The sequence below is a fragment of the Abrus precatorius genome, unplaced genomic scaffold (assembly GCF_003935025.1).
Source record: "Abrus precatorius isolate BTA unplaced genomic scaffold, Abrus_2018 Scaffold4, whole genome shotgun sequence".
Taxonomy (NCBI): domain Eukaryota; kingdom Viridiplantae; phylum Streptophyta; class Magnoliopsida; order Fabales; family Fabaceae; genus Abrus; species Abrus precatorius.
In genome coordinates, this window is record NW_020874384.1 from 787653 (window position 1) to 809732 (window position 22080).

Here is a 22080-nt window from a genome sequence, read left to right on the forward strand (position 1 = left end):
ATTTTTAGATTATTCTAATTTAAGAATTTTGTATTGCCTTTTTTATTTTTTCGTTTCTTTCTTTTTTAAACTCTTTATGTTTTTTCCTTTAATCTTTCTAACAAAACTTAAGAGTATAATAAAAAAATTATAAATCAGTTAAATATGTGATTCATATTTAAATGATAAAATTATAAATTTTATTGAATCTCATATTATTTTTTGAAGAGTCGATAATAAGTTTATGTTGTCAATAATAATGACTTATTTTGAAATTTTTGAAATAATATATTTATTACTTTTAACTTTGATAAAATTAAAAACACATAAGTAAGAAAGAAAATAAAATTTATATAACTAATCTTTTATATATATTAAAATCATGTTTAACTCCATATCATGAACTTCATTATTTTATTCTTCATTTATAATAACATATAAAATATTTAAGAATTAAATGGAGATAAGAGTATTGTAAAATAATAAATAATATTCTTTAAAATTATAAAAAATATAAATAAAAAGTTATATTTCTAAAAGTAAGCAGATAAAAAATATATAATGAAGTAGCATGAGCAATTTGTCCACTAGTGTCACGCTAAAACAAATAAAAAGTTCAATCATTAAAAAATTAATATTTAAAAATTAAATTATTAAATATATTTTATAAAAAAATAAAGCATGACATCAGTTCATTAATATTTACTATTTACATGACATTAAATTGAAATTACATATTTATATAAAATATGATTTGGTTTCAATTTATTTTACTTTTAAAATATTATTAATATCTATTTTTATGTACTACTTAATTTATAATATATTTAATTTTTAATTAATTTAAAAATTTTGTTCTTTTTAACTTTAAAAATAAGTTTTAAAGACTTAAAAAATAGTAATTTTTAAATATTTTTTATTATATTAAAATTTTGAAAATATAATTGTTTTTAATAAAAATTCACTGTTTTTAAGTAGAGGCAATGAACCTCAGTCCTACCATCTATCTTAGAAATATAAAAAGGAGACAACGTCTAATAGAAGATAAAGTGAGTTCCCAAATCCAAATCCTAAAACTGTAATATTTTTTTCTTATATCTAATGAGAATAAGGACAAGTTTTAGAAGTCCTAATCTTAGAGATGGGAAGACAAGACCTACCCCACCTCGTCTAATTGCCATGTTTAGTGTTCATTCATAGTTTCCATGTTTTTGTTAATTATTTTACGTTAGAAAAAATATATTTTTAATAAAAAATATATTTTAATTACATTTAAAAATGCAAAGTTAGTGCTAAAAAGATTGATTTTGCTCAAATTTAAAATATATAGACTATTAGTTTTATTTATATATGAATAATAATTGAGTGGTACAGAAAGATCCACTTGATGATAAATTGGAGAGTATTATTAATGCTTCACATAACATGAAGGAGACATTTTCATTTGTGACTAGGACTCCTATGCAAATTCCGTTGTCATGGTCCAATGTTTAATTAATAGGGTAGAAAATTAAAGAAAGAGAACAATCATGTAGGTAGAATAAGTTTCAATTTTTAGTTAGAAAATTTCCTTGCACAGAAAGCTTGAAAAATATGATAATTGTGTGCTTGTTGCTTTTCATCAGCCATATTAATAAGTTTTCAAGCAATACTTCTCCATTCAAGTCAATTTGCTTAATCTATCAAAATTAGTAGGTTGAACTGAATATATTAAATTCATTGGCCCACTTAGCTTACCTTATTTTATCCTCTCAAAATATAAGTTAATGGTAGACTAGATCAAGTTAACTTGTTATATGTTATATCCATTTTTTATGTTTAAAAATTTAAAATAGTTATTTATTAATTAAATATTATATTTTATTAATATAAAAATAATTTTTAAACTATTTTTTATTATTTAGTGTAATATTTTTATTATTTTTAGTGGGCTGATCTATTAATTTAATGGTCTAACAACTTTTTTTTTATTGTTTAGTTTTTAGCAGACTAATTCACTGTTAACTTACTCTTAAACGAGTTAGACTAAAAAATTTAACTTATTTTTAAATATAACATAATTAAAGTAACCTATTTTTAGATGGATCAGTCAATTTTGTCACTTTTACTTCTTTTTTTTTTTTAAAAAAAGACCTTCAAAATCAAATTCAAGAAAAAATATGTAAAAAAACAGGTTTTAAGAAAACTAAGAAAACTTTTAGCAATATGCAGCATGTGCGTTTCAAGAGTTATTGATTTTCGAATAAATAAATAATAATAATATAATAATTTATCATAAAAAGGAATAAACTGATCTTTTGATGTTGAAAGTTTGCACTATTTGATTATTTAAATTATTGTATGATTTAGTCGTTAAATTATTAATACTCTTTTAGTCAAGACAAACAGGAAAAAAAAAACTTGTTATTATGCCTTTTATATAAGTAACTTGAAACGTGTGTAAGTTATTTAAAATATAATTCATTGAAATGCCTCTTGTTATCATCTTACTCTTGTATTGAGAACCAATTATTGATGGTTAATTCTTAATTATAAACAAAAATTCAAACGTATTACAAGTATTGTCAAGATTAAAGGTGTTGAGAAAAATAGAATGAATACTCAAACTGGTTCCTAAAAAGTTTTTTAGAGATGCTTTTGATTCTTGAATAAGAAAATAATTTAACAACTACATTGAATAATTGGATAATATTATAATTTTGTTTACATTATTAATATATTTAAATTAAATTCTTATTCTAACCTATGTCATGTTTTTTTAATTTTTTAATATATGATAAAAAAAATTAATAATAGTAGATGTTCACCTATAACTGGCTTTTTTATTTAAATAATACATTTTTAAAAATAAATTCTTAAAATAAGGTTTTTGCTAAACTATTTCCGTGTCTGGGGCTTTTTTTTGCCAGGGTGGCAGTAGTATCGCACATGCATAGACGATAGTAAATTTTTATTATTATTTTAATAGAGTATCTTTCCAAAATTATCGATACTATACTAGACTGCGCGAGTATCGGACAAAGTGAAACGATAACATATTTTTATAATTATTTTAATATATTATCGTCGTCCAGCATTCGAAACTCGTATTTTTTTAATCAATTTTAATACTATCGTTGCAGATTAACTGATACTCAATATTTCAAAATCAACGAAAAATGACCTATAATCAATTTTAGAGAGCGGTTCAATTTGAACCGCTCTCGAACCGCTCTCATAAGTCACCTTTAGAAAGCGGTTCAAATTAAACCGCTCTCATAAGTCATCTTTAGAGAGCGGTTCAAACTGAACCGCTCTCTTAAATAAGTAGTATCGACGAAATAGGGACGATAACCATTCGCGATGGACGGTCGGGGATAAATAGTGCCACGTGTCGAGATCGTATGTGTATCGTCTCTGACACGTCGACTGGCTTATCGTTTCTTTTGGAGCGATACTAGTTGGGGTCGCGACACGTGGAATATTGGAACCGACGCCGCCCAAGCTTCTACTTCTCTTCCCCTCCATCATAATCTCCATTAACGCTGACGTTGAAGGTTTTTTATGCGAGTTTGCAAAAGTCTTGTGTAAAAATTTCATTTCGTTTGCATTATTCTCTGAAATATTGGAAGGTAAAAATTATTTTGTTGAATTTGTGATATTTTATTGAGTTTCATTTGAAAAATAATAACCGATTTCAATCTGTAGTTTAGGACCCGATATTGGTGAACTGGAATAGTCGTTGTTGCTGCCGGCATTAAAGGTTAGAATTCTATATCAAATGCAGTTTAACTTTTTTTTGTAAATTTTGTATCAGATTTTAGTAATTATATGTATGAAATGAAAAATGTGAAAGTTTGTATATGTAAAAACTGTGCATTTGACTTAGAACCGGAAAAAAATAATTTTTAAGATTGTAATTTAATTTTCCAAATTTGTTTTTAAAGTGTAATTTATAGATATATATTAATTTGTTGAGTGTAATTGATATATTTATTAATTTGTGATAAATAAATTATATATAAAATTTGATTGATATAAAAAAAATAGATATATAAGTAGTGTTATTTTGTTATTGGTTGATATATGTAATATTATGTTTAGGAAAAAAAAATTACAAATGTTATGATAGATAAAATACATTAAAATATAAAATTTTAGTTAAATCATTAAATATTAAAATAGAAATACATAATTAGTAATATTTTGAAGATAATAAGATAATTATATTTAAAAATAAATATGTATTACGTAAAAAGTATGAGAAATTAGATTATTAGTGTTGATAAGTAAAAAGAAATAATTAAAAAATGATATATTTTAAAAATGATTAAATAATGGGAATAAATTAAATTAAATATATTTGGTTGTAATAAAGTGAAATTAAAAAATTGTTTTTGATTTAATATAAATAAAAAAGGAGAAGTAAAATAAAAATAAAAGTTTAAATAAAGTAATAATGTAGGTATTACATAATTTTTTAAATTGTTGTAGAGTAAAATAGAATATAAAATGAAATATTAATAAAAATAAAATTAATAACACTATAATTACAATGTATATAATAAGTATACCATGAAAAGTTATTGTTCAAACTTTGATGCATAATAATTATTTAGAAAATTTTTGTTAAAATTTAATATATAGATATATAAAAAATAATTAAATATATTTCTAAAGATGACTTATGAGAGCGGTTCAAATTGAACCGCTCTCTAAAGGTGACTTACGAGAGCGGTTCAATTTGATTTATAAGTCCTTTTATTGAAATATTGAGTATCGGTTAATCTGCAACGATATTATTAAAATTAATTAAAAAAATATGAGTTTCAAATGCTGGACGACGATAATATATTAAAATAATTATAAAAATATGTTATCGTTTCACTTTGTCCGATACTCGTGCAGTCTAGTATAGTATCGGTAATTTTGGAACGATACTCTATTAAAATAATAATAAAAATTTACTATCATCTATGCATGTGCGATACTACTGCCATCCTGACAAAAAAAAGCCCCAGACACGAAAATAGTTTAGCAAAAACCTTATTTTAAGAATTTATTTTTAAAAATATATTATTTAAATAAAAAAGTCCCTATAACTCCGTTACAGCATATTTTAAGTGTTTTTTATTTATCCGAATCACATCACATGTGAAAATTTGTGGTCCCGTTGGCAGTTGTTAAAATGGAATCATGCCTCGGATGTAGACTAGATGCATCTCCTATTCTTTTTTCTATTTATTTTCCTTCTCCAAATTTATTATACCAAATAACATAAAATTTAACACTCTTTTATTAGTCTTAATTAGAAGTAGCATAACACTCTTTTTAACATATTTTAATTAAAATTTATTTAAAATATAAAAAAATAATAATTTAAAAAGAAAAAAGTATAACCTACCTAATTTTTAATAAAATTTAAAAATAATTGTGTACCAATTAATTGAATGATTATAAGCGACACTATAGACATATTTGACACACAAAATCTTGAAATGGATGGATAATGTTGACTCGGTGAAGCACTTTAGGATATTTCATTTCTTTTTTAAAAAAATAAAAAAATAAAATTTCTGAGGTCATCAATCGGAGTTAGTTAAATTAATAATTATTATAAATTGAAGATATAAAATATTGATTAAGAATGTTAGATCCCCTATCATGACAAGGGCCCACTTATAATCTGAAAAAAGTCAAATGATGACGTGGCAGAATCTTGGTGGCACAGAAGAAGCAAATATCAAGTTGCTCAACATCAAATTCATGAATGTGATCCTCTTGGGCCCCAAACGTTCGCAGCCTTTGATGTCAATCACATTTTATCAACCTTATTATAATCATAGTACATATTTATATATTTTAAGACAATTTATATGGTTTTTTTTTTTTTATGATTTTAGTGATATTGCTTCTAATATTTTTCTTTTTAGTTTTAAATTATAGCTATTTTTATAATCATAATATAAAGATTTTTAATTAATGTATGAAGAATACTTAAAAATTTTCATTTTTATTTTGATCATATGTGGAATATAAAATTTTTAAATACGTTAAAATTTCAACTTTTAATATACTTGTTTAGATAACCTTTCACTTTATGAATTATAATCAACATCATTTTTGTATATTTCATTTTTTATTTTATTTACACATTATAATTATTTTTTTGAATATTATTAACACACACCAATTAATTATAAAAATTTAATTAAAACAAATAATGCAGTATTATATTATTTGATCTTATATATATATATATATATATATATATATATATAAAAGATCAAATAAAAGAAAAGCAAGTGTTAATGTATATTTATTTTTCTGCATTAATATTACTCAACTCGAGCATTGGTGGTCTACACTAAAAGATACCTTATGGTGTGGTAAAGGAAAAAAAAAACGTATATTTATTATTTAAAAGTAAAATTATCATTTTGTAAAAATACGTATAATTAAAAAAAGAATATTTTTTGAAGCTGAGTATGCATATAATTATAATATAATTTGTGGTATATTTTATTATCCCTTTCCCTTTAGTATGGAGGGTGCAATTGAGAGAGCACAACACAAACCCATCAAAGAAAACACTTTTGGTGGTGTTTCGTTTCGTTTAGTTACATCTTTTTGTGGGAGAAAGAAGAACCCCACGTTTCACTTTCACATTTTGCTTTGGGAAATGCTACAATTGTTCCTTGCAAAACCAAAGCACATCATGTAGAAGACTCGACTCTTCTTTTCCTTTCACTCTTTTTTGGGCACGTCACACGTGGGAATCCTCTAATTCCGAACACGGCTTGTTAGGGAGCGTGTGAGTTAGTTTGGGCATGGAGGAGGACAAGTATGCAAGGGAATTGGAAGTGGCTGTTAGGGTGGTCCACGTGGCATGTGCTCTCTGTGGGAGGGTGCAGGAGAGGCTCCTTGCGACCAACAATGATAACGTTCTGTCCAAGGATGATGATTCTCCTGTTACTGTTGCAGGTATTTGCATTCAATTTTAATTTTGATTTTATTATACCCCTTTTGCGTTTTTTTATTTTCTTCAAAATGGGGTCGTTTTGATTTGAATAGTTTGATATATTTTTTCTTATAGTTGCTAAAAAGACTGGCGTTTTGGTTATTGGTTTCTGGTAAAGTGTAGGATCAAATCCAGTGAACTGTTTTTAGTGAAATTGAAATGTTCAATAGGTAATGCAGCTTGAAGATTCGTGTGGGATTGGCAAACTTTGCTCTTGGCTTTGTAAAGTATTAGAGTGTGTTATGATGGACCGGTTTTGACATGAATCGTGTGAAGTGTTGTGTATTGTTTTAGTGAAACTGAAATCTTTAGCGGGCAATTTGGCTTGAATCGTGATTCTGAATATCTATCATGCAGATTTTCATTCATTTATTCTTTCATTTTCCTTTTATTTTTGTTGTAGTCTGGAGTTGTTGGATTTGTTTGAGCTCTGATTTGACAGTGAAGTGCTAGGTTAATTCTTATGTAGGTTACGTTATATCACATTTATTTTTTGGCCATGATTTGATCTTTGCATTATCAATAGTGATATCATAATTGCACTGTATGTGTCTAATAGGCTTGTGATTTCAGCATCTATCCCGTACCCACTTGTCCATTTACTGTGATATTCTATAAAACATAGATGGTCATGGCCATGGTAAGGAACCATGAAGTATATAAAACAACTTGTTAGAGGGAAGTACATTGTTCGCTGGAGGTCGACTATTCGTTTCTTTGACTCAAAGTGCTGGTAAACTTTTCCATTGAAGTTGTTGAGAAACTTCAGTTGTGTCAAGAATAATCTATTTCAAAAGCTTAAGTTATTTGGTGAAAGTTCATGTTTGGTTTATATCTAGCATGACCCCTCTCGAAGAGCCACTTGAAGGGTGGACAATCCATAGGCCTACCTACCTTTTACTCAAATTCAACTTTTATTTGGGGGAATGAAGGAAGCATCGAACTCCTATCTACTTCATCATAGAGTTTATGATACTATGTCAAGAATTTGTCAACTAGAAAACTTTAAGTTATTGGGTGAATACTCATGAATGGTTTTATATTATTAAGTTATTTAATCTTATATGAAGAAATTTTAGCTGTGGCATCGTTTGTATGAGATATAAATCTGGTGTGTGTGTGCAAATACACACTAGTTATACATCTATGTTGGTTGAAATTATGAATGTAATATCTAATTTAATTGTACTCCTAAGTGTATGATAGTTCTTGTAGGATTTGATTTCCTTGACCTCAGATTCATAACCATAAATGGAAATAAATGCATATGCTATTTGTATATTAACACAGGCTTTCAGGCCTAGTTGAAAGTCTCTGGAGTGATTAACATGGTGCATTCTAATATTTTAATGCTAAAGAAAGAAATATCTTAGTTGGTTCGTAATCATCCAGCTGGACTTGGATATTCAATGTCTACTTCTTTCATCACATTGGGAGACAGAATTATTACCATAAAAATTAAATCTTGTATCACCCCCCCAAAAAAATTCTTGTCTTGAATGCTTTCCATGTTGAAACAAGCCATTGAATCTATATTGTGACTAATTGTTTGCGTAGTGCAGCCAGTAGTGGGCATATCTAGATGGTTGGGAACTTGGGATAAATTGAACTTTCAGAGAAACTTTTCTGTCCAAAAGAAACTCATTCCATCAGTCCAAAAGCTGTGGCAGATAGTTGTACTGGTTCAATAAAATGAACTGATTGCATAGTAGGCTACCCAATTATAAAATGTCAGGAGATTTATTTCAATTTATTTTACTGTAATAAGGTATGAATCTTTTGCAGAGGAAAAACCATTAAGATGACTATGCTTCTCAATTTAGTCTTTGGAAATGTTGCAAACTTCTTGTAGCTTTCCCTACAATTCATAGTGTCACATTCTTTTTATGGTAGTATATTTCTCTTTTTGATGTTTGGTTTCTAGTTGATGTAAATCATGTTTAACTATGTAGCTGGAAACTTTGAATGGTCTATTTTTTTTCTTTTAGGGAAATATAGAGTTAGCTTGATCAACATTTAGAGCTTTTGGTACTTCACTTTGATTGAGCTTATAGCTTAGCAATGTTTGTCTGTCAACTTGTTGTTTCAAGTTGTGACCACCAAGAAGTTGTTAAACCTCTTTTGTGGGACTTCATAAGGTGGAAACTTTTCTTTTTCTTTTTGGTTATAGTGACAGTCCAAAGATCCAAGCTCCAATATTACTACCCATTTTTGCTTCTACAAAGTAGAGCTATCACCACTTTTCTCTTTTTCTTTCTCTTGTATACATAAATAGAATATTAGTTTTTGCAATTTTGCACTCAGATCAAACTAGCTTGTTTATATTCCTATAGCACTGAAAGTAATCAGTCTGATATGGCAATGAGAATATTTTACTCTACTATTAATAATATCCTCCATTTTCTCCTTGCACATTTACATGAGGTGCTCAAAATTTTTGTTTTTGGTGTAAATGTTACTCAAAGTTAATTAACTGGTTATTTCATTTCATGTCTCTGCTTGAGAAGACTTGAGTGTTCAAGCAACTATTAGTTGGTTACTATCAGAAATTTTTGGGGTTCAAAATGTATCAATTGTTGCCGAAGAAGACATAGAAACCATATCCAAAGATGAATCAGCAGGCTTGCTAGCAGCTGTTGTGGATACTGTTAATGAGTCTTTAGCTTTTGCATCCAATTATGGTCTTCAAAGTCCGGCGACAACTCTTGGGACATCAGAAGTTCTTGAAGCCATTGCCCGGTGCAACTCCTCTGGAGGCCCCAGGGGAAGACATTGGGTACTTGACCCTGTTGATGGCACCTTAGGATTTGTACGCGGTGATCAGTATGCTGTTGCTCTAGCTCTGATTGAGGATGGAAAAGTTGTTCTTGGAGTTCTTGGGTGTCCTAATTACCCAATTAAGACAGAATGGCTTAATTATCATTATCAACTTCATCACACAAGGACGCAATCATCTCAAACAATTCCTGATGCATGGGGAAAAGGATGTGTATTGTATGCAAGAAGAGGCAGTGGTGAGGCATGGTTGCAATCGTTAATTGATGGAGATAAAATGCTAGAATGGCCAAATTGTGCTAGACTTATTCGGGTTTCTTCCACCGATGATCCAGCATTGGCAACTCTCTGTGAACCAGTGGAAAGGGCAAACTCAAATCATTCTTTCACAGCAGGACTTGCTCACAGTGTGGGACTGAGGTATCATATTTTCCCTTTTTATATCAAAATGTCCGATATTTGGACCTATTTCACTTTTTGAATTGACTGAAAGTACTTGCATATAAGTGCATTAAAACATAAGGATGTTCTTAAAAGGTTTAGGTCTTTAGGATTTAACTACCAAGTTCCATGACAGAAACCATTTCTAGACCAACAATAGTGTCACTACAAGTGGAAATTAGTCAGTTTTATATATAATGTTAGAATTACTTAGTACAATATAAAAAAGAGTTAGACATTTCAATTCTTTTTCTTGGTACTTCAATGGGAATCATGAGGAGCAGAAAATTTCTTGGACATCTTGCATATCTACTGATCAGAGAAATTGATTTACCTTTTACATAAAATCTTTTTACTGCAAAGATTGGAAAGCCATAACTGAATTTGTAAATTGATGATGTTAATAAATTAACATACAGAGAATAGAGATTTTGGTTCAATTCATGCATTTCCTAGAAAGGAATTAAGAACCATGCAGTTTATTTGGATTGGAAAGTATAGCCTGTTTTAGTCCTATCTTCTCATGGATTCATTGTTAACAAGTGTTATGGTAAAAGGTTCAATACTTTTAAGCTCTTCTCTGAATTTCCTTGTTTAATTTCTTGCAGACCTATTCGTGTTTATGACAGCATTTTTTTTCCCATCATTGAGGTTGAACTGCTCTTCCCTTTCAAAATTTGATACAGGAAACAGCCCTTACGCGTGCACAGCATGGTAAAATATGCAGCAATAGCCCGGGGAGACGCAGAGATATTCATGAAATTTGCAAAGTGTGGGTACAAGGAGAAGATATGGGATCATGCTGCTGGTGTTGTGATTGTTGAAGAGGCTGGTGGTGTGGTGACTGATGCTGGGGGGCGCCCCTTGGACTTTTCAAAGGGAATGTACTTGGAAGGTCTTGATAGAGGCATAATTGCATGCTCTGGTGTCACATTGCATGAAAAACTAATTGGTGCTGTTTATGCTAGTTGGGACTCCTCAAATTTATGAGGCTTTCTTTCTTATCAATGAGGCAAATTTTTTTTAGAGCCATTCCGGGTCTTTAATTTTTCCCCCCCGTGCCCTTTATTCTACAAAGTTGTTTGGCACTTCAATAGAGAGTAGCTAACTTTTCTGCATAATTATAGCAAATTATCTTATATTGGAGATTTATATTGGAATTTAACTCCTAAAGGACAACATTCCATTATAATAATTGATTAAAAATTTAATTGTTGATGTTTTAACTATGAGCTTGTTATAAAACATATACATCCATTATTATAATCTCAACCATAATTTTTTTAATTAATAGTTATAATTGTGTTTTATTCTCACTTATGTGTGCGTGTACCTTCACATTATAATAAAATCCATCATTCATTGTCATCTGTGAATATGATATTAAAATTAAGGGCTTATTTGGTTTGATAAACTTCTTTAGTTTTTATAAATAATTACAAAAATGTTACTTTTTTTTTACATTTTTTTAATTTTAAATATTAAAATAGTAGAAATAACAAAGTGTTATTTTTACTATTTTCTATAATTTTTTTTGAAAATAGAAATCAAATTAAAAATAAGGAGATATTTTTATAAATTTTCTTTTGCAAAAATTAAACTGAGACCAAAATAATAGTTTGGGCCAAATTGAAGTAGTAGTTGTATTTAAATGATATATGAATGTTGTCTGAAAATATTGGTTCACAATGCTAAAACACTTGAACTAAAAAAAAAAAGTGAATCATAACAATTTGATTCACGCTTTTGTATTGTTTATATATCTTCTTTAATCAATTCTACTATGTTTATAATCATATTAACAACATTTTAATTTATTAGAGAAGCGATGGCAGAAAGATGAGGATATATTAAATATGAATCACAGTGACTAACAAGATGGTCCCATGGTCTAGTGGTCAGGACATTGGACTCTGAATCCAGTAACCCGAGTTCAAATCTCGGTGGGACCTTTCCCATGTTATTATTTTCCTTTTCTTCTTCACCTCGTGATTTCTATCATTCATCATGGGCATAGATGTCATTACACATGGGGGACACGTGTCCCCTCTTCTACTTCCACACAAGAACACTCCTCTTCCTGTAACGGATTAGGCGCGCAAGCAAACACAGTAACACCAAATTCCCCATTCCTTCAATTCAATTCGATGGCGGCGTTCCCTCTGTCTTCCTCCCTCAACAACATTTCCATCGCTCGCAGCACCGTTCGTTCCATTCGCCGTTCACGAATCACTTGCTTCTCCAAGAAGCACCACCAAGTCCTCACGAAGGTCGTGACATCCACGCGCATTACAAAGAGTATGAACGTTAGCACATTTATCATTCTCACTATGCCTGTGGATTTTGCTGCAGGAAGAGGTGGATCGAAGTGCCACGTCAGCAGGTGTTATTATCGTGAGGATGATGAAGCGGTTGAAGAGTGTGATTCCGATGGTAATTGCGTCGGTTCAGATGAGTGTTATGGTGGTTCCGTTGGTCGATTACGTGTCAGTTCCTACTGCGAAAGCGGTTCTGTATTCGCCAGATACCAAGGTTCCGAGAACTGGAGAAGTTGCTCTCAGAAAAGCAATTCCTGCAAACACCAACATGAAGGCTATACAGGTTTTCCTTTCATCATCAATGTATCCACCTCAACTCCGTGTTTGGTTCATCGTTAATCAAAAGAAATTAATTGCTTTTTCTTTTTTAATGAAAAATGCTGATCGGTGCCTCTGCACAACTTAATTTTTAATATATTTAAAACTGGTTGCTAGGTGTTTTTAGTGTAGTAGTTAGCAAAATTATCCGAAAAAAGATAAATCTAGTTATTTAATCTAAGAACTTTGTTGTGTGATATATCCATCTACGTTTATAAAATAAGTATTAAATAAAAAATATATGTATTTATTATTTTAAAAATATGAAAAATTATTCTTAATATAAATAAGTTAATTTAAACACGGTTAATTTGAGGAGATAATTTAATTGAGTACATATTAAATATTGTACAGCCTAGTGGAATAAAATAAGATAAACTTATTTTATAAAAGTTTCGAAAGCTGATTAGAAGGTTGCCAGTCATGTTTACAAGTTCAAGTAAGTTTTGTTGAACTTCTTTCAAATGCTTCCTTATATATAAGTCATTTTCAAGAGCTTTCGCTTTTTGAACATTTTAATGGTCAGCATTGCATGTTGTTTGGGAACTATGCTTCGTCCAGGACTCTCTTGAAGATATTTCGTACCTATTGAGGATTCCACAGAGAAAACCGTATGGAACAATGGAGGGGAATGTGAAGAAAGCTTTGAAGGTATTCAGAGTTTTGTTTTTTGGGTCTGTTGTTCTTGGTTGTATTATTCTGAAAACCAAAATTACGGATATTTAGGGGACGTTGCATCTTTAGAAGGTTCTAAGATTCGTCTTTCATTTTATTGAATGACAAAATGATCAAAGTTTTCAAATTTCATATGTGCTCGAGCTTGGTGGCTTTTCCCGCCTTCATCACATCATTAAAGTTTTGTTGTATCTTTTTTTTTTAATAGAGAAATTAAGTTATATAACTTAAGTACTTTAGTCCTTTGCATTTTTCATGGGGAATTTTTGTTGAGAAAATTACGCCGAATTTTCTTGTAATGTCAGATTTGTGGAAGTGAAAAATAAATGCGGAATATTTGCACACACAAAATTGATAACGAAGTTCAGCCAATAATGCCTACGTCTCCGGACTGCTACATATATATTACTGAAAAAGGGAATACACTCAGTGTTTACAAAACACTCAAAAATGACTCACAACCATTCACAACCCGTAACCCAATTGTACCAGAAGTTAAACTATTTTCTCTGTTTTTGCTCTCTGAATATTTTCAGTTGTTCTGCATTTTTTTGCCTTTCATTGCTTCCTTTATATAGGCAAATGAAACGCTTAATTTCAAAACGCGTTAGGCACCGAAATTGTACGCGTTTTTCTTTGTCATGCGCCTTTTTTCTTTGACTTTTCAACAATCTCCCACTTGAAGACTGATTTCAATCTGTCTTCACACCTCAACCAATGCAGCAGTCTTTTCTGGTCTGTTATTCTAGCAGGCCAATTGAAGTTGAACACAACTTCAGTTTGTCAATGGTCACCACCTTTGTTAGCATGTCTGCTGGGTTCTTGCTTCCTACAATCTTTTTCAATGTCAGCACCTCATCCTCAAGCAGAGATCTGATGAAGTGATAACGTATATCAATGTGCTTGGTTCTAGAGTGAAATGCTGAATTTTTTGCCAGATGTATTGCACTCTGACTGTCACTGTGCAAAACACTCCTCTCTTGCATGAATCCCAGCTCTGTTAACAAACCTTGAAGCCATATCAACTCTTTACTGGCTTCTGTTACTGCTACATACTCAGCTTTTGTAGTGGATAAAGCAACAATCTTTTGTATCCGCGACATCCAACTGACAGCTGTAGTACCAACAGTAAAAATGTAACCGGTGGTACTTCTTCGGTGATCGACTTTACCTCCAAAGTCTGCATCTACATAGCCTTGTACTTTTAATTCTCCTTTTCCAAAGTATAAACATTTCTTTGTTGTGCCTCGTAGATACCTCAAAATCCACTTGACTGCTTCCCAATGAGCTTTTCCTGGATTCGCCATAAACCTGCTTACAACTCCTATTGTATGGCCAATGTCTGGCCTAGTACATACCATTGCATACATCAAACTTCCAATAGCTGAAGCATATGGAATCTTAGCCATGAAGTTTCTTTCTTCCTCCGTCTGAGGGGACTGATCCTTGGATAGGCGAAAGTGATTGGCCAAAGGTGTGCTAACTGGCTTGGCCTTGCCCATGTTGAATCTTTGTAAAACACGATTGATGTACTCCTTCTGAGATAACTGCAAAATTCCTCTTTGCTTATCTCTCGTGATTTGCATTCTAAGAATCTTCTTTGCTGGACCTAAGTTTTTCATGTCGAATTCTTTTGACAGCTGCATCTTTAAATCTCTAATCTCGTTCATATCTAAACCTGCTACTAACATATCATCAACATAAAGTAGCAAGATGATATAACTGGACTTATATCTTTTGAAGAAACAACAGTGGTCGGCATTGCACTTCTGGAAGTCTTCCTTGTGCATGAAGCTTTCAAACTTCCTATACCACTGTCTTGGGGCTTGTTTCAGGCCATACAAGCTCTTCTTTAATCTGCATACCATATTCTTTTTCCCTTCTTCTGAGAAACCTTCAGGTTGATGCATGTAGATTTCCTCATCTAAGTCTCCATGAAGAAATGCAGTCTTCACATCCAATTGCTCAAGATAGAGCTCTTCACTAGCCACAATACTTAAGACAGACCTGATAGTATTGAGCTTTACAACTGGAGTAAAGATTTCAGTGTAGTCAACTCCTTCTTTTTGCTGAAATCCTTTGCCAACTAGTCGGACTTTGTATCTTTTGGAGCCATCATGGTCCTCCTTCACCCGATACACCCATTTGTTGTGAAGTGCCTTCTTTCCCATAGGCAACTCAGCTAGTTCCCATGTCTGGTTAGAGATCAAAGATTTCATCTCGTCTTTCATAGCAAGCTCTCACTTATTGGCATCTATAGTCTGACATGCTTCTACATAATCTTCAGGCTCTCCTCCATTAGTCAACAACATGTAATCCATATATCTCCTGTTAGGCACATGAGGTCGAGAAGACCTTCTCAATACAGGAGTTGAAATAGGAGCCTCTGATGTGTCAGACTGCTGCTCACTGTTCTCTTCAGTTGATTCCTCTGACTGAGGATTCTCAACTATAGGATTTTCTGAGACATCATCCACTTCTGCATACACTGGCTCAATCTGTTCTGCATTGTTGGCGCTTATGCTATGCTTGTCCTTGTACATCACTCTTTCATTGAAGATTACATCTCTGCTGCGGATCATCTTTCTGTTTTCATCATCCCATAGGCGGTAGCCAAACTCATCTTCACCATAACCGATAAAAGTGCACTTCTTTGATTTGGGATCAAGCTTACTCCTGCCTTGATCATTAATGTGCACATATGCTACACAGCCAAAAACTCTAAGATGTGAGAGTTTTACCTCTTTTTCACTCCATACCTCTTCTGGTATTTTGTGCTCCAATGGTACCGATGGACCTCGGTTGATCAAGTAAGCTGCTGTGTTGACTGCTTCTGCCTAGAACTGCTTTGGTAAGCCTGACTGCACACGCAAGCTTCTGGCTCTTTCAGTCAACGTTCGATTCATACGCTCAGCTACACCATTGTGTTGAGGCGTACCTGGCACGGTCCTCTCCATTCTGATCCCGTGCTCATAGCAAAACTTCTTGAATCTGGTGTCTTCATATTCACCACCATTGTCGGTTCTGATCTTTTTAATCTTCAATCTTGTTTCATTTTCAACCATGGCTTTCCACATCTTGAAAGCCTCAAATACTTCAGACTTATATTTCAGAAAGTATACCCATACCTTTCTGGAGTGGTCATCGATAAAAGTCACAAAGTATTGCTTCCCACTAATGGATGGGACAGATGTTGGACCCCAAACATCAGAGTGAACAAGCTCGAGTCTTTCCTTCTTTGGGGTTCTTCCACTTGTCTGAAAGCTGACTCGTTTTTGTTTTTCAAGTATACAGTCTTCACACATGTCAATTTCTACTGACTGAAGACCTGGTAGCTTACCGTTTGAGTGCATGATTTTCATCCCTTTCTCACTCATATGGCCTAGTCTCTGGTGTCATAGATTGGGATTTTCATTTGCTGCAACTGCAATCAGATGACATGCTCCTGCTGTCTTATAAAGAGTAGCACTCTTTTTGCCACGAGCAATTACCATTGCACCCTTTGAAATCTTCCAGTTATCACCGTGGAAGACTGTTGTGTAGCCTTCACTGGCCAACTGGCTTACTGAGATTAAGTTCTTTGTCAGGTCGGGAATATGTTTGACATTTTTCAATTCCCATACAGACCCGTTCAACTTAACCTTCACTACACCTTTACCCACAATCTCACATGATTGGTTGTTGCCAAGGTAAACTTTACCAAGGTTTCTGAGAACATAGTTCTTGAAAAATTCTCTCTGCGAAGTGGCATGAAAAGATGCTTCAGAGTCTAACACCCAAGACTCTTCCTTGCTCTCTAAAGAACATATCAACGCATCATCTCTTCTAGAGGTGGAAGCAACATTTGTCTCGTCTTTCGCCTCCTGATTCTTCGGTGCACTCCTGCACTGATTTTTGTAGTGTCCCGTCTTCCCGCAATTCCAACACTCAATAGTCTTCGAGTTGTTGGAGCTATGATGATTTCTGGACTTAGAACGCCTCACCTTTGATTTACTGCGTCCTCTTCCTCTGGTTGAACTTCTTCCTCTTGACTCTGTATGCAATACTGAAGAGGTTGATGATTCACCTGACTATCTACGCCGGATCTCTTCACTGAGAACCAAATCACGAACATCATCAAATTTCAACTTATTGCTTCCCGATGAGCTACTTACAGCTGTGACAGTAGCATTCCAACTCTCAGGCAAAGAAGATAAGAGAATTAAAGCCCGTACTTCATCATCGAAATCGATTATAACTGAACTCAATTGGGTTGTGACAGTGTTGAGTTCGTTTAGATGTTGCGCCGTTGAGGCGCCTTCTGCCATCCGTAAGTTGAATAACCGCCTCATCAAATAAACTTTGTTTGAGGCTGACGGCTTTTCGTACATGATTTCAAGAGCCTTCATAAGATCCGCCGTAGTCTTTTCTTTTGCTATATTGAAAGCAACATTACGGGATAATGTTAATTGGATGACTCCAAGAGCTTTTCTGTCCAGAAGTTTCCAGTCTTCTTCCTTCATAGACTCTGGTTTCTTGCCTGTGAGAGGTTCATGCATGCCTTTCTGATACAAATAGTCCTCTATTTGCATCTTCCAAAAGCCAAAGTCTGTACCATCAAACTCTTCAATTTTCACCTTTCCTTCATCTGCGGCCATCACTCCCACTCAAATCTGACTTCTTCTTAGAATCGTTTCTGACAATTTCTGTATACCACTGTGTTTAGAACAAATTTGTAATGCTGACAAATTTTTCACTATTCACTATTCACGTGAACAGTACTTGCGAGTTTACTATTGCAAATTTTACTATTCACATGAACAGTACCTCACAAAAAATGCAGAATTTTGAACCAGCTCTGATACCAGTTGTTGAGAAAATTACGCCGAATTTTCTTGTAATGTCAGATTTGTGGAAGTGAAAAATAAATGCGGAATATTTGCACACACAAATTTCAGTTGTTCTGCATTTTTTTGCCTTTCATTGCTTCCTTTATATAGGCAAATGAAACGCTTAATTTCAAAACGCGTTAGGCACCGAATTTCAAAACGCGTTAGGCACCGAAATTGTACGCGTTTTTCTTTGTCATGCGCCTTTTTTCTTTGACTTTTCAACAATTTTGTAGTATTTGTTGCACCTCAGTGGAATTTCTTCCTGCATCTTTAACATTATATTTGTTCTGTCAATGATATATAGTATAATATTCACATAAGGACTTCAAATTTTGATAATTTACTTCCTTACTTCAGATAGCGGTAGATGAAAAAGATTCTATATTGGCAAGTATACCAGCGGAACTGAAGGACAGGGGCTCTTTGGTACATGCGTCTCTAATAGAAGGAAAGGTATTCTTGAAAAATGCATCTTCTGGAATATATGAATATCATGTTTTGTGTATCTTGATATAATTATTGACATTTTTCATATCGGCATTTATGTGTTAACTCCCTCTATTAAAAAAAAAGTAGGCATTTTTGCATTTCCAAAGCCATGTTTTTTTTTATGACATTAATTGAATTAAATTCGGAGATTATACTTAAGATTATAGTTCTTGCATTGCAAATGAATACAGTTTTCTATTGTTTATGTTTCTCACATGAAACTATCATACAACGTGCTTGTGACCAAAAGGATGCCAGATGCAAAGAAAAAAGATTCAGATAAAGAAACTAGAATGTGGATTTTGATTGATTTTACATTTTTTCTGTTCATTATGTACCGTCTTTTCTAGATGAAATCTAATACAATGTCATATAAGCGACTAATTATGTGAAATTGGTAGTTATGGTTCATTGAGAAACTACCACAATTATGTAAATTTTTTGTAGGGAGGCTTGCAAACTCTTCTTCAATCTATAAAGGAACAAGATGCAGATAAAGTATCTGTGAACCTTGCATCTACACTGGATACTGTAGCAGAGCTAGAGTTATTACAGGTAACTGCAAACCAGATAATATGACAGTATCTTGAAATCGACAGTAATTACTTTCATTTCTCGAATAACTTGACTGAATTTATGAACAATATTATAATCATGTCCAGAATCTGAACTTGATATTATTGCAACAGGCACCTGGATTATCATTTCTATTGCCGGAGCAGTATGCGCAATATCCACGGTCAGTGATTCTATTGAAAGTCATGTCAGTTACTGCCTTGATGTTTTACATAGATCCTTGTAATGGATACTTCAGTTTCCCACCTTAAATCTTGAACATACACTGACCATTTGACATGAAACTAACATAAAAAAGATTTATGGTTAGTCATTCGTAGCTCAATTCCTTGGGAAAATTAAACACTTAGAACATTGGGGAAAATCAATATCTTCCCATTTGTTTAGGCTTTCAGGGAGAGGAACTGTTGAGTTCACCATTGAGAAAGGAGATGGTTCTACATTTTCTCCAGTTGGGGGAGAACGGAAAAATACTGCCACCATTCAGGTATAATTTCCTCCATGAATTTTCCTTTATGATTAGCCATTGGTTGTTGATTTGGTGGGCTTCAGGTCTCTTAAAGGATTGATAAGCACCATGAACAATCCACCTTAAAAATACATCAAAATCACTGTTTGGTAAACGGTGCATGGATAAATAACTTTTCATAGGTGGTATATGAAAGATTAACTGATAGACCTTTGTTTTCAGGTTGTTATAGATGGATACTCGGCTCCATTAACTGCAGGGAATTTTGCAAAACTGGTAAGGTAGTGGAACAGTACTTCAGCCTCGCCAATTTTCCATATGGCTATTCTTTGTCAATATCCTTCATGTTCATATCTTTCTTGATTTTCAACACTTCTGATGGTTCATCCACAATCTGTCAGATTTCCTAAGTTCTGAGTACACTGAATCAGTACTGTTCTATTTTTATTTGAATGGTTGATGATCTATGGTTAATGTTTCAATCATTAAGTCCTATTTCTCTTGAACTTTTCGTACTGTAAATGATGCAGTTAATTAGTTTTTTTTCTAGAGGAAAAATATTTTCTCAAAGTCTACGATCTTATATTTAGTTTGATAGCATTTAATAGAGAAGAAAGAGTGGCTTCAAAATACTTCCACTTCTGTTAACTTGTTATGTCTCTAGTGCTTGCAGCAATTGATCCATTATTCTGTGTAAAGAGAACACATTAAAGTGGAAAACCTAGATTATCAAGTTGAAAAGATAAAATTATTACACAGACAAAGTCGTTGCAACAAGGAAGAGTCAGCTTTCAAAACAATCCTGGGAAAGAGGAGATTCCAGTAATAAACAGCCTTGCATAAGGGTTTAATGTAAAGCTGAAACTAACATAAAGGAAGAGAAAGCCTAGGAAGCAGAGGGTTTTAGCAGTGGAAGAGTGCAAATGTTACTGCAATTCTCATGAACTGAAAATTCATTGGAATTTGGAATATTGCTGTTCTTAGAGTACCTACTTTTAATTGTGCATTTGTAGCTGCATATCCTGGTTTAATGTGTTGGTGTTTTAAACTTGTAGATTATTAGGTTGTGTAATCTAGTAGAAAAAGCACTTACACAGTCGCATATCCTTTAGGTGATGGATGGAGCATATAATGGTGCAAAGCTCAGCTCCACCAACCAAGCTATTCTCTCAGATAATGGAGTTGACAAGAACAGTGGTTACAATGTTCCCTTGGAAATAATGCCCTCTGGACAATTTGAGCCCCTTTACAAAACAACATTAAGTGTGCAGGTATATTTTTGGTTTTATTCTATTATAAAAATATGGCATCAGACATTACAGACATATATGATACTGTTCTCATGTGTTTTCTGTCTTCTGGAAGGACGGAGAACTGCCAGTTCTTCCTCTTTCTGTTTATGGGGCAGTTGCTATGGCTCATAATGAAGCCTCTGAGGAGTATTCATCACCTTATCAATTTTTCTTCTATCTCTATGATAAACGAAGTGTAAGTGCATCTACCTTTGTTCCCTCTACATCCCTTATGTTCATTTGCTCACAGGATTTGCTGGGTTTCGTTGCATAAAATGAGTGAAACATGGAAGCAGAAGTTTTTATGCTCTTTTGCAAATTGAATTCATTCATTTCTCTTTCTTTCCATTCATGTAAGCCTTATTAGTATTGTTTTTCCCCCCTCTATTGTAGGCTGGTCTGGGAGGGATATCATTTGATGAAGGGCAATTTTCAGTTTTTGGGTAAGCCTTGTTAGTATTTTTGAGTTCAATTTTTCCTCCATTTTTTCATGCTATTAAAATATGCAGATACACAACCACTGGGAGAGATATTCTCCCACAGATAAAAACTGGTGATGTTATTCGTTCAGCAAGGCTTATTGAAGGCCAAGATCGTCTTGTATTGCCGAAGGAAAGTTAGAGTATATTTGTTTGCGGTGTAAACCAAGCAGAAAAGAATAATTCATTCTTTTTAATATATATGCTGTGTGAATGGCATCAGCCTGATTTTCTAGGTGCAGGTTGTGTTGTAAATTACGAAATTATATAGGAATAGGTTGAAATTTCTATTCATTAAAAAACCCAATTGAACAGGGAGAGAAATCCTCTAGAAAGGAATAACTTTCAGTAACTTAATTCTTCATTAGGTTTAGATGTTCATGGTCGTTGAAAATATC

General features: G+C 32.6%; 2 protein-coding genes and 1 non-coding gene across 3 annotated transcripts; all 3 read left to right on the forward strand.

Moving 5' to 3' along the window:
* Nucleotides 1–6518: 6518 nt before the first annotated feature.
* On the forward strand, nucleotides 6519–11380 carry LOC113865345 (PAP-specific phosphatase HAL2-like). The gene is made up of 3 exons (XM_027499823.1): nucleotides 6519–6942; nucleotides 9487–10174; nucleotides 10882–11380. The coding sequence occupies exons 1-3, from the start codon at nucleotides 6789–6791 to the stop codon at nucleotides 11183–11185; spliced, it is 1146 nt and encodes a 381-aa protein (XP_027355624.1). The 5' UTR covers nucleotides 6519–6788; the 3' UTR covers nucleotides 11186–11380.
* Nucleotides 11381–12075: 695 nt separating this feature from the next.
* Nucleotides 12076–12147, forward strand: TRNAQ-CUG. The gene has a single exon. It is a non-coding gene; the product is annotated as a tRNA-Gln (tRNA).
* A 146-nt stretch (nucleotides 12148–12293) lies between these two features.
* LOC113865008 (peptidyl-prolyl cis-trans isomerase CYP37, chloroplastic) lies at nucleotides 12294–22028 on the forward strand. Its single transcript, XM_027499306.1, has 12 exons — nucleotides 12294–12465; nucleotides 12548–12796; nucleotides 13393–13482; nucleotides 18735–18830; nucleotides 19314–19421; nucleotides 19556–19605; nucleotides 19830–19929; nucleotides 20134–20187; nucleotides 21024–21182; nucleotides 21277–21399; nucleotides 21597–21646; nucleotides 21713–22028. The coding sequence occupies exons 1-12, from the start codon at nucleotides 12343–12345 to the stop codon at nucleotides 21822–21824; spliced, it is 1314 nt and encodes a 437-aa protein (XP_027355107.1). The 5' UTR covers nucleotides 12294–12342; the 3' UTR covers nucleotides 21825–22028.
* The last annotated feature ends 52 nt before the right edge of the window (nucleotides 22029–22080 follow it).

Excerpts from the sequence above, each read along its gene's own strand:
- LOC113865008 (XM_027499306.1), top strand. The coding sequence starts at position 12,343 with ATGGCGGCGTTCCCTCTGTCTTCCTCCCTCAACAACATTTCCATCGCT. Across the intron at positions 12,797-13,392 it reads CCAACATGAAGGCTATACAG|GACTCTCTTGAAGATATTTC; the intron begins GTTTTCCTTTCA and ends TGCTTCGTCCAG. Across the intron at positions 19,422-19,555 it reads CAGAGCTAGAGTTATTACAG|GCACCTGGATTATCATTTCT; the intron begins GTAACTGCAAAC and ends TTATTGCAACAG.
- LOC113865345 (XM_027499823.1), top strand. The coding sequence starts at position 6,789 with ATGGAGGAGGACAAGTATGCAAGGGAATTGGAAGTGGCTGTTAGGGTG. Across the intron at positions 6,943-9,486 it reads TTCTCCTGTTACTGTTGCAG|ACTTGAGTGTTCAAGCAACT; the intron begins GTATTTGCATTC and ends CTGCTTGAGAAG. Across the intron at positions 10,175-10,881 it reads GCTCACAGTGTGGGACTGAG|GAAACAGCCCTTACGCGTGC; the intron begins GTATCATATTTT and ends AATTTGATACAG.